The sequence below is a fragment of the Bolinopsis microptera genome, chromosome 1 (genome assembly GCF_026151205.1).
Source record: "Bolinopsis microptera isolate Bmic1 chromosome 1, MBARI_Bmic_1.0, whole genome shotgun sequence".
NCBI classification, from domain to species: Eukaryota; Metazoa; Ctenophora; class Tentaculata; order Lobata; family Bolinopsidae; genus Bolinopsis; species Bolinopsis microptera.
Window position 1 is genome coordinate 17,127,939 of NC_087072.1, and position 17,372 is coordinate 17,145,310.

Here is a 17,372-nt window from a genome sequence, read left to right on the forward strand (position 1 = left end):
GCCACTTAGCTATACTTTTGATCATTGATGCAACATGAAAATTATATGTTTTCGATTCATTTTTTTTCATAATTACTGTATTGTAAATGTAATATTTGTGAAAGTTTCAAATCAAATCAAACTTATACAAGGCCTGATGATCTCCTCATATTCAGTGGCGTAACGTTGCCTGTTGGCGCCCCCGCCGAAAAAGCGCCCCCCCCCCCCCCCCCCCCCCTGTTGGCGCCCCCTCCCCTTTTTGGTGTACCTCCCTAAAATTGAACAAATTAGGTGATCTTAGAGGATACGCCGGTAAAATCTCTAAAAAAGTGTGTATTCAGAGCAAAACACGCAGTTTTGCTAGTACTTTAGTTAAGTTTTCGAAATTGTCCCACATTCAAACAACGATTTGGCGCCCCCTAAGACGGCCCCCCCCCCCCCCCCCCCCCCCCCCCCCCCCCCGGGGTCGGTGGGGCCCTTCGTTACGCCACTGCTCATATTTAGGATCTCTAAGAAAGACATTTAAGACTTGAATGCATATTTTAAAGGTTTATGGAATGTTCTAACGTTGAAGATAAGGGAATGATTATTATTATTAAATCTAAAATAGCTAATACTTTAATTAATTATTAACAGGCCCCTTAACGTGGGCAATAACATAGGCTTTGTGAATTAAATTGTATAAAAGACCCTGGTCATAAGAAACACCCATAAAAGTTTGTTTTTTGACAACAAATTTAAGATGGAATGAACGTAACATTAAAACAAACAGAAACTGTAGGCATACCCATTTAAAAGCAAGGGAAGAATGTAGCTGGTAAGTTTGCGCTAGTGGCATAAAAAAGGGCTGCGCTGACTTGCATCGTGGGAGGTGGGCTGCTATCTTAGGGGGTGCCAAGTCTTTTGAACGTGGGACAATTTTGAAAAATTTAACTTAAATTCCAGCAAGATCACACGTTTTGATCTAGAAACAATATTTAAAAAATTTATCGATGAATCCTCGTAAATCACATAGTTTTTTCAATTTTCAATTTCTAATTTTTAAGGGGGAGGGGGCCTTGAAAGAGGGTGCTATGGGTGCAGGATGCGCCAACATAAAATGTCATACCACTGGTTCTCCCTCCAGTAGATTGCACATACAGTGTGCTGTTAAGAGATGCCTTGCAGTTTACTTGCAGTCTGTTGGGTGCAATGCTAGTTTGTACTAGCCTGGATGTGATAATTTTATTTGTTATTCTGTGTTATTTTTTTAAATTATTTACAGCTTAATTAATTTATGATAATATTTTGATTTTGGTGTTTCAGTGTTATACAGTGTAAAAGGATTTAGTGCCTAGAAGCCAGTTTCTCTTAGGGATACATTTATTGGGGAAGGGGATCTTCTTAGCTCAACTAGTATATTTGTGTCATCCTCCTCCACTAGACCTGGTCATACATTTGGGCAGGATGTAGCAACATTGGACCTTTTTCTGGGCTCAGCGAGATCTAGCAGGATATGTAAATTCACATGAGATCTCCAAATGCCATGAAATGGTCTACCAAATAATTAGCAGGGCCCAGTAGCTGTATTAATGTCCTTAGAAAATCCTAACCGGACATGAACTGTAGGGTCTTGCCCCTCTCAGAACATCAAGCAATGTAATTATTCAATGTGACCCCCATGTCTTGTGCCAATCATATTAACACATCATATAGTGCAATACTACAATACTGGTGAGGCATTCAACAACTGTGGTTGACTTGCAGTCCAACCTAATGGTGACCATTAGAGATGTAGTGCACAATGTCTCGTCTCTGCATTTTCAAAATGAACATATTAAATTGAATCACAACAATACTAGGGAATAGTATAATGATAATAACTATTTTATAGGACCTATGACAAGGCAGAGTGAAGGATAGTGTTCTCTCTGAAACTTGACGATGATGCGGAACCACAATCTGGACAACTCGGTGTCATCTCACCCGATAACATCCCAGTCTTGTGCCAATCAGCTCAAAGTTCTCCTGGTATGTAAATCACTTGTACCGTTCCCTTAAAATAGAACAATATTTGACTGGTTGCTAATTGGCTTCTCCGATTATTCATTTATGCAATGATTTCATTGGTAATTATACTATTACCATGTAACAACATCTAATTCTCACTCAGACCCAGCAGCAGTACTCTACCATCAGACATGTATTGAAATCAAATAAAGGTAATGGCGAGTGGATGAAAGAGTTTTTGGCACACGATGGCTTCCAAAACCTTCTCAACAACATCACATCGGTACGTGAACTGCAGATTAATATTATTTAATCACATGTGTGCTTTAAGTGTGCTTTTAATTTCGTCACTAGAATTAAACAGAAAAAAATTAAAGTTAAGCTTAATTCTTAAAAGAAAAGTAAGAAAACATCATATGAATATTAATTCTGTCATCATGAATAGAACAAGTTTTGTAATTACATGGTAATTATGTAATTATGTAATTAAGTGAGTGAAATCGCAGGTGTGTTTGCCAGAGAACCGTCCGAACAACAGCGCGCTGTCATCTCTTGTAGCTTGCGTAACTGTAGTCATGGCAACCAAACAGGGTCTTGACACTGCTGCTACTTCTGCAACTGTCCTCAACTCCCTGATTCTTGGTGAGTGACTGGCTTGTTACACTAATTTTAGTTGTTTTTGTGGCCGTTATTGTCATAGTGATACTTGTGATAGTGATACTATACTAATGATATTGTAAGTTCATTAGCGTTATTATATAATAACATCAATAGCGTTATATACCAAAAGGCGTTTGTTTTACCCGAAATGTATAAATACTCGCTGTATGATAACTGTAACACCAGCTGTAACACCCTATGTAACCTTGCAGCTGGGTCGGCGCCGTAATGTTCAGAGTAATGGTCACCAGTTGTATTATCAGTCTCTTCCATCACATTCTATCTCTTATATGGTATTATCTTCAGCTAGCACTCATCAAGAAGATTACTTTGAATGTAACATATCATATTGGATATTATTTTTGAATCAGTCTATGATTCACTGTACTTGTAATATATGTGGAAATAGTGGTATAACTCTTCAGAGTTTCATAAATAAATTGTGGACAATTGACTCCGTGAAAAGCAAAATTGTATTCCATTAACACGGTCAATATTGACTATTCAGGGGTTTCCAATACTGTTGACTACTAACTAGGTCCACCCAATCAGAGAGCCGAGATTTAAATCCGTCCAATCAGAGCACAGCATGGGAATCACGTGACTCACGCAGCAGGGACTCAATCAAATTAACTCGTAGAGCAGCACGATCTGTCATTACATTACAGTGAACTGTTGAGTGTCGACCCACAGGAGGTTGCAGGGTCCATACCTGAAATTAGGTGGGAGCAGCGCATGCCACTAATACCACGTGATGTCACGTGACATTGCCCTGTCACGTGGTGTGACAACCTTGTTCTTAATCTCACCCTCAAGGTACGATCCTTAATTCACCACTTAAGTTAATCAACTTGTAATAGTTCCGATTCTAATGGAGAGTAATTTAAGTAGAGCTCACACCTGTCAACTGGTGATGGAATAGTTAACATAACTCACATAGTTCAGCTACTCACTTGGGAATACTAACTGACACCTGATAACTACTGAGCGAGGAAGTAGCTGACACTTGTCAGGTTTACTTCTCTACAAATTAAAGGACCTGTTGACGGATAATTTCCTTCTCATGGAAATCAGTGTGGCTAATTAAGGGGAGGCATTGTTGTGAATATATCTAGAGATTACCCTGTTACACTACACACCTCCCCCACCCTCACAGGTTCACACTCTGTTCAGAAGATTAGGGACTAGACATTACACTCAACGTGATCACCAGTATTATAATAAGGAGTGTTACTAGAATGTACTGGAACATGTTCATAAGCTAGATCAGACGAGATATTTCCCGTATTTTAGATATATTATCAAAATGGTGAGAATTTTCCCAACTCCATACATGTGTTGTGTTAAAGTGACGACTGAACAATTCCTACAGTACAAGTGACGTGACAAATCGTCTCATGTCACACTATTATACAGGTCACATTTCTCTGTGGCAAGCAGTTTCCACTGAGAAATGATTTGTCACCAGAAACTGCTTGCCACTGGAATACTTCCTGGGAACTGGGTACATTCTTTAAATGTTTCGTGATTGACAGTGAGGGAAATTAAATGCAGTTTTTAGTCTGAACACTCGTCAAAAAGCGAGTTAGTTTATTATAATAACTCAAGTCCATGAAGTTTCCATTAGTGCGAATATTCTTAAATGGTTTGCATTTAAATGTTTCCAGACTCAGACTGTTGACTGAAATTTTATAACTCCATAATTTGGTAAGGTTGTACTCGATATTGGGAAGTTTGGTATGTCAATACAACCTTCTAAAATAACCAATAATTGGATTAACAGATGATAAGAGGCTAGGTTGGGTGCACCTTGTAATTTAATTTATCTGTGCTCTGTTTTAAAATTGTACATTACGTCAACTCACCCTACATAATGTACAATTTTAAACTTAAATCAAGTTAAAAGTTTAACCCAAATTTCGAGAAATTTAAACAGAATTTGTCTCTGGAGAAGAAATGAAAAGAAGGGATACATTTCAAGAAGCGCGAGAGAACGCTAAAAAGTTATTGTACAACAAATATGTTAGAGATCTATTATAAAAGTTGTGTATAAAATATAACACTCCTCTGGATTAGGTATAAACACTTGCTGTGTCCTACAACGGTGTCCCTCTATTGCTAGTAAAAATTATACACGACACTTACAAACTGTCTTATAGCTATTTGTCAAGTACAAACTGTCTTATAGCTAGTTTTACTCCGGAGATCTTGTTGTACCACGATACTAAAGTACCTGTTGTAATACTGAAGTAGTAATGGTTCAAGTAAACAGCTGCTCTGGCGAACTTGAGAGAGAATTATAAAGTGTTGAATTAAAATGCAACATGATGACATGATGTCTTATATTGCTCTGACAGTTTTAAAACAGGGCACCAGGGAGTATTAGACTAAACATGGTAAGTAGGGATAAGTAAGTAAACCGGAACAAGTTCCAGTTCACTGGAAATTGTAGAAATTAGAGTTCTAGCTGCCTTTAAAGCTGTGACCTCAAGAATGCCATATGTAACATATGCCATATGTAACATATGTAACATATGTAACATGAGCTGTGCTACCCATAAAGAGTATAATAACCGTACCTCTAATTACACAGTACATTTCAAGCTACAACTCCTCTCCTTGCCTGTAAACCAATAGTTAGTTACTCCTTCATCAAGCTCTTTGCTAGAACACGCTAGCCTACTTTAATAACTCATGTAATTTCATAGTTAGTTGCTCCTTCAATCTCAGAGACATTGTTCTTACATTTGAATTTAGGTGTACCATACATCGCACAGAGTCAGCAAGACTACGTAAGCAGCATATGTACCATTCACATATTATTATGAGCCATCATGAGGTAATATATTCAGCCTGTAGTAAACGTTTAAAAATTGTGTGCGATAAAATTACCGTATGCTTACTATGTCATGTCTATTGACTACACTCTTATTTTATATTCTTTTGTTAGGGCGTGGCCGGTTATTGATTTAGACACATATCAATATTCAGTAACTCTATATAAAAATGCTCTTCACGCTGGGAAATATCTGAAATTTTCCCTCTCAATGGAATAAAATCACCGTTTTAAATAGTTACAAAACAATTGTTCTCAGAGCGAGCCAAGCATTCACTCGAAGAAAGAAATATTATAAAGGAGCATTAGTGTGTGCTTCTGAAGGATTATTTTCGATTGAGAGTGAATGTGTCGAAAGTGTGTGCCTAATACGGTATAAGCGATACTCAATAGTTCCTTTAAATGACACTACACAGTATACAACCATGTCCATGTTGTTGCTTCAATAGTTTATAGCAAATAGGTCACTGTATTTCAACTTACCAATAACATGGACTTCCTCCAAATAAATGAAAATGTTTAATGTCACGACCCAAATTACGAGTCATAGTATGAACCTAGCTGATAATAAAACCTTTACCTGATCATGATCTAATACCATTACCTAGAACTATGTTGACGCAAATACTAAATATTATCATGTAAAACTACCTCCCAGTGGGTGGAGTCCTGATGAGCATTCCTCAGCATTCCATCACATGGCAGACATTTATTGTTGAGCTCGCATTTCTATAGTAACACTCATGTTACCTTCATTACTGAATATTATGCTGCATAACGAATGGAATGCAGCAGACAGGTCCGAGAGATTCATCACAGAATCAAACTCAAGTCACCACTCAGAGCTTGATAAAACTAATTTTAGATTACATTCATTATCCTGGACTGTCTAAGTGCACAAGAGATCAGCAAGCACTTGCCGTGTTAAATAGACCTCTGGTTTGAGAGGTTGTTTCATCCTAGAGAGAGAGAGAGAGAGTTGCTTGTCAAACATAACACCCACTCTCTTATCTGGGGGAGTATTGAGTTGACCAGTAATAACAACATTTCAACATTAGATCATTGTAGAATCACCCCGGTAATGGAAATACCGATAAATATCCCTGCTAGTGATACGGTTGTTGTTCGCATCATTTCATCTTAGATCATACATTATTTTTGCCTTGTTTGAGAGAAGCTTCGGACCACAATATTTACTTTTTAGGAGCGGCTCATTGGATCTACGAACTATTTGTGGGCCACAGTTCTGCTTGAATGCCAATCTGTACATTGAGTACTAGAAGAGTAGATACGTCACATCAAATACCTGAACAAAGTTTTAAGGGGCGGTTCTTTCTGAAGATTAAATTGTTGAACCTTGTGTGTCAAGGGTCAAACACCCGAACAGAATTTCACTGGAGTGTTTGAGGAGATTATCTAAGAAGTAGCACGTGATTCCTTCCATCATACTATTATACCATCGGGTAGTTTGGCAATTGGCATGTGTACAGGGTACCTTGTGTTATTGGACGCAAGCTAAAGACCACAATAATCTCTTTTTAGGTGCGGCACAATACGTCTACAAACTAATGAACAGCGAAATAGATTCATGCTGTGGTGAGGGCATCTAGATATTGTGTTGTTCGCATGATATCATCTTAGATCATACATTATTTTTGCCTTGTTGAACGCAAGCTAAAGACCACAATGTTTACATGTTATGTGCCGCATGATAAGTCCAATAAACCATTCCCGGGCCGCAGTTCTGCTTGACTGCGAACCCGTGCATTGAGTAGGATTGAGTACTAGAAGAGTAGTAGTTGATACGTCATGTCAAATACTTGAACAAAGTTTTAAGGGCGCGTCTTTTCTTTTTGAAAATTGAATTGTTGAATCTGCTGTTCGATGATGAGGATCCAAGATCTAAGTAAATTAAATATCACCCATTCCTGTCCTGATATTACGCACAGTTTAACATTACGTGTACCAGCTACCTTATACATAAACTCATGAATAACTATGAAGTTAACACGCGCTCCAACCATTAGCTATAGGAAGCAATAATACCAAGGCGACCTATCAACTGCAATTAGTCAAGTTAATAAACAAACCCTGTCGCTTCCTTATTGCTCGTTACTACTATTCTAATCTTCAATATGGCAATAAAATAGGCACAAAGTCCTGCTAGAATTTTTCTACCATTTTACTATCATCCCAAAACATTCCTCCGACCTCATGTACCGACGTTCCGCTTACTACATTCTGTAACAGTTCAGGTTCCAACACAATAACACATACTGTGATTATGTTAAGACTCTGTTTGATTTATCATGTATCAGGTTACTCATTGGTCTTTAGCTCCTCACTGAGTATATAATACTACTCTGAAGCATGACCAAATACATTCCTATATTACAATATTAGCATTATAGTGAATAATGCATTAGCTGGCTGCGTCATCGTATGTATAGTTTAATACAGAGATCACAAGTCGGATTTAACTGTCGTAAATTACGATTATTACACACAAAAATGCCACACCTTGTAGCAAAAGACAAATGCTGTCATAGACTGTTGATGCTATCAGTCGTTAGTTCTGGAATGTTCCTCGTTTACATCCTGTTTACATGTTTTTAACTGAATTTGTCTGCTTTACAGAACTCCAGGTAATCATATCTCAACAATTTTTTAACAACCTGGAGCTCTGAAAAGCAGACAAATTCAGAATTTCTTAACACTAGCATAAATTGTATTGCCACAGATACGACAGATAAGACTAATAATGTATAATTTCAGGTCTGATAAGTGACGATGAACTAGTAAAGAGGGATATTCTAACTTTGTTAGCTACACTTACCCTCCACTCTGCTACCGCTTACAAATACGTCCTCGAATCTTTCTCTTATTTCAAGGTAAACTTCAGTTTATACTTTCTCTTATTTCAAGGTAAACTTCAGTTTATACTTTCTCTTTCTCTTATTTCAAGGTAAACTTCAGTTTATACTTTCTCTTATTTAAAGGTAAACTTCAGTTTATACTTTCTCTTTCTCTTATTTCAAGGTAAACTTCAGTTTATACTTTCTCTTATTTCAAGGTAAACTTCAGTTTATACTTTCTCCTATTTCAAGGTAAACTTCAGTTTATACTTTCTCTTTCTCTTATTTCAAGGTAAACTTCAGTTTATACTTTCTCTTTCTCTTATTTCAAGGTAAACTTTAGTTTATACTTTCTCTTTCTCTTATTTCAAGGTAACGTCCAGGTAACGTATTTTCAGTTTCTACTTTCTAACTAGCAGACTGTTTGTTTTAATGCAGCTTATTTATAGATCGGTCTACTCTGCAATAATGTCTTATGTCTATTGTTAAATATGCGATATGCAGGCCTCTTGATCATGGAAAGTCAAATGTGGATGATGCTTGATGCTTCTGTTGAGAAATGAGTTTGTTTTCGGTCTAAGTGCAAAGTTCCATCTAAAGACCAACCTTTAATCGTTACAAAATGATCAAGCTTGATCTCAAGAACCTCTGTTGAAGATATAATATTGAATGTGATGAATAGTTAAATGTTAAGTGTTTACTCCTCCACACAGTAACACACATGATTGAATTATTGTTGTTGTGTATTGAGTGCTGTGAGAGCCTCTAGTTACGACTTGTACATTACAAGTACAATGCGTGAACAGTATAATACACGCTGCATAAATTCATTATAGGGCCGGCTCTTTGTTGAATATATATGCAGTGTTATAATAGCTTGTGTTTCAATAAACAAACTCGTTACTTATCGAGCTATCAGTGTATTTATCTCTTTCTGATACTCTTACTGACAATTTTCTCGACTGACTGACAATGTTTCTTCTTTTCCCCATTTAGAATACAAAGATTAGTACATTTTAGCTTATGATTAATATTATATTTTTACCTATAGTTTACCTAGATTACAGTATCGGGGTATTACTGTAATACCTATCTAGTTCTAAGTGTCTGGTCTTATCCTTCGAAGTTAACTGAAATACACCGACTTTGAATCTAGATATTACAGTCCACAGTCTTAAGGACTAACTTTACTTACTTGGAAATTTGACTCCGGCAAATTTGGCTATGTCATAACGAATCAGGAGAATCGCATACCTGAAATTCCTACTTTACACGTCATGACACAAGTGTAACACCGCGCAAATATCCCCTTTATTGAGATCTAAACTTTGAAATGGATAAGTAGGCTCCACGTTATATATATATCCCTTATCTTGTTGCATAAATTATTTACTTATTCCACTAATAAATAAAATAAAGCATATCTAAGGAAATATAAGATAAGGTTAGATGGAATTATGGAGCGTTTAGGCTGAGATTACACAAAGAGAGTATATGACATTTTTGAGTGTTTTTAATCAAATTAAAATTACCACTTATTATTAAGATGTAGAAATAACACTTTTCTTATAACGATCTCCTCAGAAAACGGAACATGTATCTTATCGGTTCATAGTGCTGGTTGAAGATCTTCGTAGAACGGAGAGTGTAGAATATCAGAAATCTCTACTAAACTTCGTTAACTGTCTCATCGACCGGTCCACTCTTCCTGATAAAAGAATAGATCTCAGAAACGAAATAATCGGTAAGATTTTACTTAATCTTCACATTTGCTGAACGAATGGATTTGATATGAAGGCTGGAGGTTATTTTACTTCGAAACTATGTCGAGCTTTTTTGTGAGTCTTTAAAAATCTCGAACCTTCATTCGTTTTGTAGACGTTGTGACGCAAATCATAAGTGGTAAATCGCCGAAAATGGTAATTATTTGCAAATCTGAGCATTTAAGCCAATCATATTTTGTTGATTTTGAGGAAGTCATTAAACTTTGAGGAAGTCTTTTAAATTTCGAATGCACTTCAGTAGCTTCTGAATTATATTTGGTAGAAATTTAATACGGTATAGAAGATCTCCAATGTCTCATCATGAATCATTGCATTATTGTACCACCCAGCGACATTGACAACATCTAGATAAAATAGTATCAATGAAACCAAATACGGGACGTTATGTTGAAAATTGAAATGTTTAGTTTCCGCTCATGGGACTAAAGACTAAATTGACTCGATGACACCAGCATAGCAACTAGCTAAGCTATCGCGCGCGCTCACCAATTGAAAATCCGTCTATCGTAAATTTTGTGATAATGAAAGCGCTCCGTGCTCAATTATAAGACGGGCCACGCGGCGCGCATTTACCAAAAATTGTGAAATTCATTTCCCACATGATTTCAAACCGGTTTGTCATTAAAAACTTCACTATCGATTATCATAGTATCATTTTCCAGCACTTGGCCTGTTAGAAGTACTGAGAATGCTGAGAAACACTCAAGATGGCTCAGTGGCGCAACAAATTGTTCATTTCTATGAACAGAAGGCAAAAGATGAGACGAAACTTGCTACATCTATAGATGTCAACGATCCCTCCGCTATGTTCACCCTTCTATGGAAAAAGGTAAGGGTACTTTTCTGTTTATCTTTAAACATTCCAAACAGTTTATCCACTCTCTCCAAAATTGAATTATGATGTCTCGGAACGAGGTAAAAACATTAGTTTCTTTGATCTTTCACAACAGCTTACCTAGGGTCATATTGTTATCGTAGATTTCACTACTAAAATATCCACCAGATAGCAAAGACGCCTCGCTCCAACGATCTGCTGAAGATAGTCCAGAAGCTGTTGTTCACAGTGGACACTTCAGATTTGTGGAGTGCGGCTATAGACGCGCTTTCTGGCCCTCGTACTACACAGGGTGTCTTCAAGGAGTCAAGGAGTAGTGACGAAATCCACACTGATGACAAAACCCGCTTCCCTGGTACGTTGAAATAACTTTGTCATGCTACAAGAAATAAAAATACGTCGCTGATTGTATGTTGATTGGTCGTATCGAGGTTAGTGAAAGTTTATAGTAAAACTAGTTTATTGCAGCGAGCTGACCTGTACTATTTCAGAACCTCCTGAGTCCCCGGAATGTGACGCTCCTCCGCAGAGTTTAGACTGGAGAGAGATCTCCTCTGAGACTGCACTAGAGCACAGCGTGTGGGCTCGAGTCAATCTCTGTCAGAACAAGATTAATGTTCGCAATATAAGGAACTACTTTTTCCAAGGAAATCCTAATAAGGCTAAGGTGAGTTTTGTGAAACGATGAATTTTAGATAGGTTGCTTTCTAGTAGTTTTATTGTGGTTCGATTCTTAATTGCTGATATTCGTTGATAATTTTTAGATCTTACCAGTAAAATTTTCAGTTACGATACATATCTGAGGAGAAAGCAATATCCTTGAACCTACTCCTCGCATCCATAGACTCAAACAGTAACAGGAAGTGTGCAGTGGAACTCCTCACAAATGCCCTGATTGAAGGAGACACCACCGTTATCTCAGAGACAGCTCTCCGCAGACTTGCCCTAATAATACCGCGTGACCCAGCTCTGATGTCCGCCCTGTCCGAGTATAATGGTGATCTGGCAGCTCTGGATGTCTCGGAGCTTCTTCTCGTCTCCATATCTCGGATACCTGAATTTGAGACCCGGCTTAAATGCATGCTTGGCCACATTGATATCCCCAAAACCTTGGAAGGTCTGGAGAAATGTGAGAATCATTATTCCAGTGTGATAAAATCCCTTCTTGACCTCAACTGTCCCTTCTTCGACTTACTAAAGCTGGTCCTGGATATAGGGAATACTCTAAACGATGGTTCGATAGTTCACGGTTTCAAACTTGGCGCTCTGCAGCAGCTGAAGACGATGAGGGCACCTAGACAACCTGCTCTAACCCTTCTCCACTTCTTGACTCAATCTCTTGCTAAAACCCACCCGGAAACTCTAGACTTCCTATCGGAACTGGTTGAGGAGCTGGAAGAGTGCAAAAAACAAACTATCCTACAGTTTGACGAGGAGATCCACAAAACAGAGCTACAGCTGAGGGAGATCCGTGCACTGCTGGTGGAGGCTTCTAAAGACGTCAAGTTACAGTTTACTTCAGTTATTGTGGAGTCTGGAAAACGGGTGACTTGTCTAAAGAACAAACGCAAAGCTCTGGACAACAGAATCAATGATTTTGCCGAGTTTTATTGCGAGCCAATAGTTGACTTCTGTTTATCCTCGTACTTCTCTAATCTGTTATCATTCTGTTCCGACGTGGTGGAGTGTAAAGAGATGTATAACCTCTCTAGCCTTTGTAACTCTGATAACAGGAACAACTACTCTCCGGAGATAAAGCCAGACGACCCCCCTCAGACCTGCCAGCACCATGGACCTAGCTGTAACGAGTCTTGTGGTTACAGCAGCGAGGGGTCCGTCCTCTCCCCTCCTATCCCTCCCAGAGCCCACTGTGGATCTATAATCTCTGCTTATGATTCCCAGGTCAACGAGTACAGTTACCAGACCAGACGGGAAACTAACGAGTCTGATAACAGTGTATTTGTTCGGGGCTCTTCCTTGGACTCAGACTCTGGTTATCAGGATAGCCGACACAACACCTACGAGTCCGAGCTATCTACAAAATCAGAACCAGTTGGTATATCTCTGGAATCTAGGTTAGTGTCTCCACCTCCTCCACCTCCCAAACCTCAGCGTCCGGTTGGTATCATATTCGACTCAAACAGGGAGATGTTGAACTTCCAACAGGACTCACCCAAAGAAAAGACAGATCCCAGCAACAACCAGGCAAACAGACGTAGTGGGGATCTGAAGAAGATGCACAGCAATTACAGCTCAGTTGATCTGACTGTCAACAGGTCCCGGTCTCAAGACTACTACGACCGGTACAATTCAACAGAATACCGGTCAGGCCAGTTCCAGACCAGGTCTGTTGACGGCTACAAGGACCGGTACCGGCACTCTCCTCCCACCAGAGAGCAGGACGACACACCGTACGAGTCTGAGGAGACCTCCAGTGAGGATAGTGGAGACGACACCCTGTCATCCCAGAGCGAGTCTCTGAAACCAGGAGAGGGGGTTAGTACCACCAGGAGTGAGAGTGATGCTCTGAGAGTGCAGTCTGAAGACAGGAGGAATGAGGCAGGGTTAAAGCAGAGAGGTCACGAGTCCAGGTCAGTGGGCCACGCTGCCTCCACCAGTATGATGCCACCTGTAAGCCACTTCAACTCCACATTCGGAGGCAGCTGCAGGAGTTTCCAGCACCAACGAAGCCAGAGAGCCGATGTGAGGGATCTGTTTGCCAGCAATGATCGCTACGGCTCCACTAGCTCTATCAACTCATTCAAACAGAAAACACGGCTGCCAAAAAACAATCCTCATCAGACCAGTATTCAGGCCCTGCTTCGTGGAGACCAGAACAGCAATGCCATTAGAAGAGAACCTCCCCCTGTTCCTAAACGAGAACCGTCTGTGTCAGGTGGAATGGGAAAGAAGGAGACGTCCAGATCCACTCCAGCCCTGAACTACAACCCCAATATCAGATCTCCCCGGTCCTACTCTGTGTCCCCACCCTCCATGTCCCCTCCCTTCATCTCACCGGCTGTCTCACCTCCCCCCTCTGGTACCCTGTCTCCACCCCTTCCCGGCACTCTCTCTCCACCTCTACCAGGCACACTGTCACCTCCCACTCGCTTCCCACGAGAACGACCTTTCTCTGGGACCTCAATGGAGCTTACTATAGACGAGAACGCTGAGGTGCATCATGAGAGACAGTCTTCAGAGCCTACAGATATGCGGTACAGTTTAGAGAATGCCAGGCTAGGAGGAGGTGGTCAGAGGGCTCTCTCACGCAGCTCAAACGAGATAAACACATCTGGTGTGGAGACTGAGGTGTGATTCGAGGAGGAGACTTTGGAACTGAGCTGTTTGGCATATCATGATATCAGTCGGGATAATCGGTTTAATTTAGTGTGATAGTAAATAATCTATTTTCACTACGAAAACCATATTGTAATTTGTTTTTTGACTTTTCCATAAATATTTAGAATCTTAATACGCGACCGAATTTTTATTTAAAAAGGATAGAATTAACATCTGTGTCGTGAAACTATAACACGGCGACAAACGGTAAAACTATGTTTTGACGTCAATAAAGTAGAACGATATTTAATTAGCATTCTGAGTAAGGATATATGTATGAAATGATTCTTTCTTTTGATTCTATTGAATTACACCATTATTCATGCTGTATTTGAACGTTAGTCATTGATTGACGAAATAAGAGTAGCTAATTTTATATGGTCTCTTGTGAGCTTCGATTATAAACATAATTGGATAAAATTCGGAATATTAAAGAGTATGTATTCTTCGAGGACGCAACTACGTCATACGTACTTACAGTTATATTTTTATCAGATTTTATTGATATAATTTAATAACGAATATTTAAAGCTTCTTGCAATGATTGTGCTGGGTTGGCTGCAATTTTTGAATACAAACTATCAATCAAGTTTTCTAAACATGCTTTTCCAATAATACCGATCTGAGACAATTTTGTTTGAGGTTGAAACTCTAATTTTAAAATGTTTAATACTTAACTTAATTTTATTGGAGAAACTCGAAAGTCAAAGTTGATCATGGATCTTAAAGATTAGCTGTTAAGCTTTTAATACAGCCAACATGTTGATATGTCATCAATTGACCGAAAAGGGCTTCCATAAATTCGGGTTATCATTAAGATTTGATTGTTTGTTTTATTTTTATCAACAATACAATGATGTGTTTAGCAAATCAATGTAGCCTCTGCGTTTATTACTATGTAAAATCTTTGTTGTCACAATGGAATATCTGGTTTTATTGTGGAATATTATCAATTATATCTAACAATAACATGTCTATAACTGGGCGGATCTATAATCACATCATGCAATCAGTGATTCAAATGGGACCACATTTTTGACCGTTGTTAAGAATAAATTTAGCTGCATATCATTCGTCAGGCTCTTACTAATTCGCTCAACCAAAAATCACGTCACTTCAGATGGTTTTGCAGACGAACAAAACGGTTTTACATAACCCCTAACCGTAACCCCGAAGCTATCCACAACCCTAACATACCCAACTGTCAGATTGAGGGACCTTATAGTATGGAACAAGATCTTTCCTTGCGTTTGACAAAATAGCTAATGAGGTCTGATAAGGTAATTTGAAACTGGGCGCTGCGAGCAGCTTGCTGGCTGACACGACCCCAAAACATAGTGTTTTCGGTTTTGGTACGATAGAAAGGTTGAGAATGAAGCTGGTTTGATGATAGCTGCCGAGTGGCAGTTAAAATCGCCGATACAAAGACAGAGATGGACCAGATTTTAGGAACAGATAGAGGTGGTTTTCGTAGTTTTTAGAGTTTGTTGTTTTCATTAGAGCCCTCCATGGTGGAAGGCTTACCAAAAGAGTGATCCAGGACTCGAAAGAGAACCTGTTACACATTGGAACTTAATCTTACCTCAATAAATGTAATAGATTTGTAGGGTAGTAATTAGTTTAAAACTGAGGTTGGAGTCAGATTGAGGGACCTCATAGTATGGAGCAAGATCTTTCCTTGCGTTTGACAAATAGCTAATGAGGTCTGATAAGGTAATTTGAAACGGGGCGCTGCGAGCAGCTTGCTGGCTGACACGACCCCAAAACATAGTGTTTTCGGTTTTGGTACGATAGAAAGGTTGAGAATGAAGCTGGTTTGATGATAGCTGCCGAGTTGCCAATAAAATCGCCGATACAAAGACAGAGATGGACCAGATTTTAGGAACAGATAGAGGTGGTTTTCGTAGTTTTTAGAGTTTGTTGTTTTCATTACAGCCCTCCATGGTGGAAGGCTTACCAAAAGAGTGATCCAGGACTCGAAAGAGAACCTGTTACACATTGGAACTTAATCTTACCTAAATAAATGTAATAGATTTGTAGGGTAGTAATTAGTTTAAAACTGAGGTTGGAGTCAGATTGAGGGACCTCATAGTATGGAGCAAGATCTTTCCTTGCGTTTAACAAAATAGCTAATGAGGTCTGATAAGGTAATTTGAAACGGGGCGCTGCGAGCAGTTTGCTGGCTGACACGACCCCAAAACATAGTGTTTTCGGTTTTGGTACGATAGAAAGGTTGAGAATGAAGCTGGTTTGATGATAGCTGCCGAGTGGCAGTTAAAATCGCCGATACAAAGACAGGGATGGACCAGATTTTAGGAACAGATAGAGGTGGTTTTCGTAGTTTTTAGAGTTTGTTGTTTTCATTACAGCCCTCCATGGTGGAAGGCTTACCAAAAGAGTGATCCAGGACTCGAAAGAGAACCTGTTACACATTGGAACTTAATCTTACCTCAATAAATGTATTAGATTTGTAGTGTTGTAATTAGTTTAAAACTGAGGTTGGAGTCAGATTGAGGGAGCTCATAGTATGGAGCAAGATCTTTCCTTGCGTTTGACAAAATAGCTAATGAGGTCTGATAAGGTAATTTGAAACGGGGCGCTGCGAGCAGCTTGCTGGCTGACACGACCCCAAAACATAGTGTTTTCGGTTTTGGTACGATAGAAAGGTTGAGAATGAAGCTGGTTTGATGATAGCTGCCGAGTGGCCAATAAAATCGCCGATACAAAGACAGAGATGGACCAGATTTTAGGAACAGATAGAGGTGGTTTTCGTAGTTTTTAGAGTTTGTTGTTTTCATTAGAGCCCTCCATGGTGGAAGGCTTACCAAAAGAGTGATCCAGGACTCGAAAGAGAACCTGTTACACATTGGAACTTAATCTTACCTCAATAAATGTAATAGATTTGTAGTGTTGTAATTAGTTTAAAACTGAGGTTGGAGTCAGATTGAGGGACCTCATAGTATGGAGCAAGATCTTTCCTTGCGTTTGACAAATAGCTAATGAGGTCTGATAAGGTAATTTGAAACGGGGCGCTGCGAGCAGCTTGCTGGCTGACACGACCCCAAAACATAGTGTTTTCGGTTTTGGTACGATAG

The 17,372-nt window shown here is 39.2% G+C and overlaps 3 protein-coding genes across 4 annotated transcripts in view; 1 reads left to right on the forward strand and 2 right to left on the reverse strand.

Moving 5' to 3' along the window:
- Positions 1 to 15,881, reverse strand: part of LOC134825995 (uncharacterized) — a 32,973-nt gene extending 17,092 nt beyond the window's left edge. For both annotated transcript variants that reach the window (XM_063838236.1, XM_063838234.1), the window contains exon 1: positions 15,860 to 15,881. The gene's annotated coding sequence lies outside the window, so the exon portion shown is untranslated. The remainder of the gene's footprint in view (positions 1 to 15,859) is intronic.
- Positions 1 to 16,332, reverse strand: part of LOC134825991 (lysosomal cholesterol signaling protein-like) — a 383,362-nt gene extending 367,030 nt beyond the window's left edge. Inside the window, exon 1 of the mRNA XM_063838225.1 lies at positions 16,293 to 16,332. The gene's annotated coding sequence lies outside the window, so the exon portion shown is untranslated. The remainder of the gene's footprint in view (positions 1 to 16,292) is intronic.
- On the forward strand, positions 1,835 to 15,242 carry LOC134811160 (uncharacterized). The gene is made up of 9 exons (XM_063817900.1): positions 1,835 to 1,989; positions 2,132 to 2,251; positions 2,475 to 2,610; positions 8,240 to 8,355; positions 9,904 to 10,063; positions 10,766 to 10,932; positions 11,107 to 11,293; positions 11,430 to 11,605; positions 11,725 to 15,242. Exons 1-9 carry the CDS (start codon positions 1,903 to 1,905, stop codon positions 14,251 to 14,253), a joined length of 3,678 nt encoding a protein of 1,225 aa, XP_063673970.1. The 5' UTR covers positions 1,835 to 1,902; the 3' UTR covers positions 14,254 to 15,242.
- Positions 16,333 to 17,372: the final 1,040 nt, after the last annotated feature.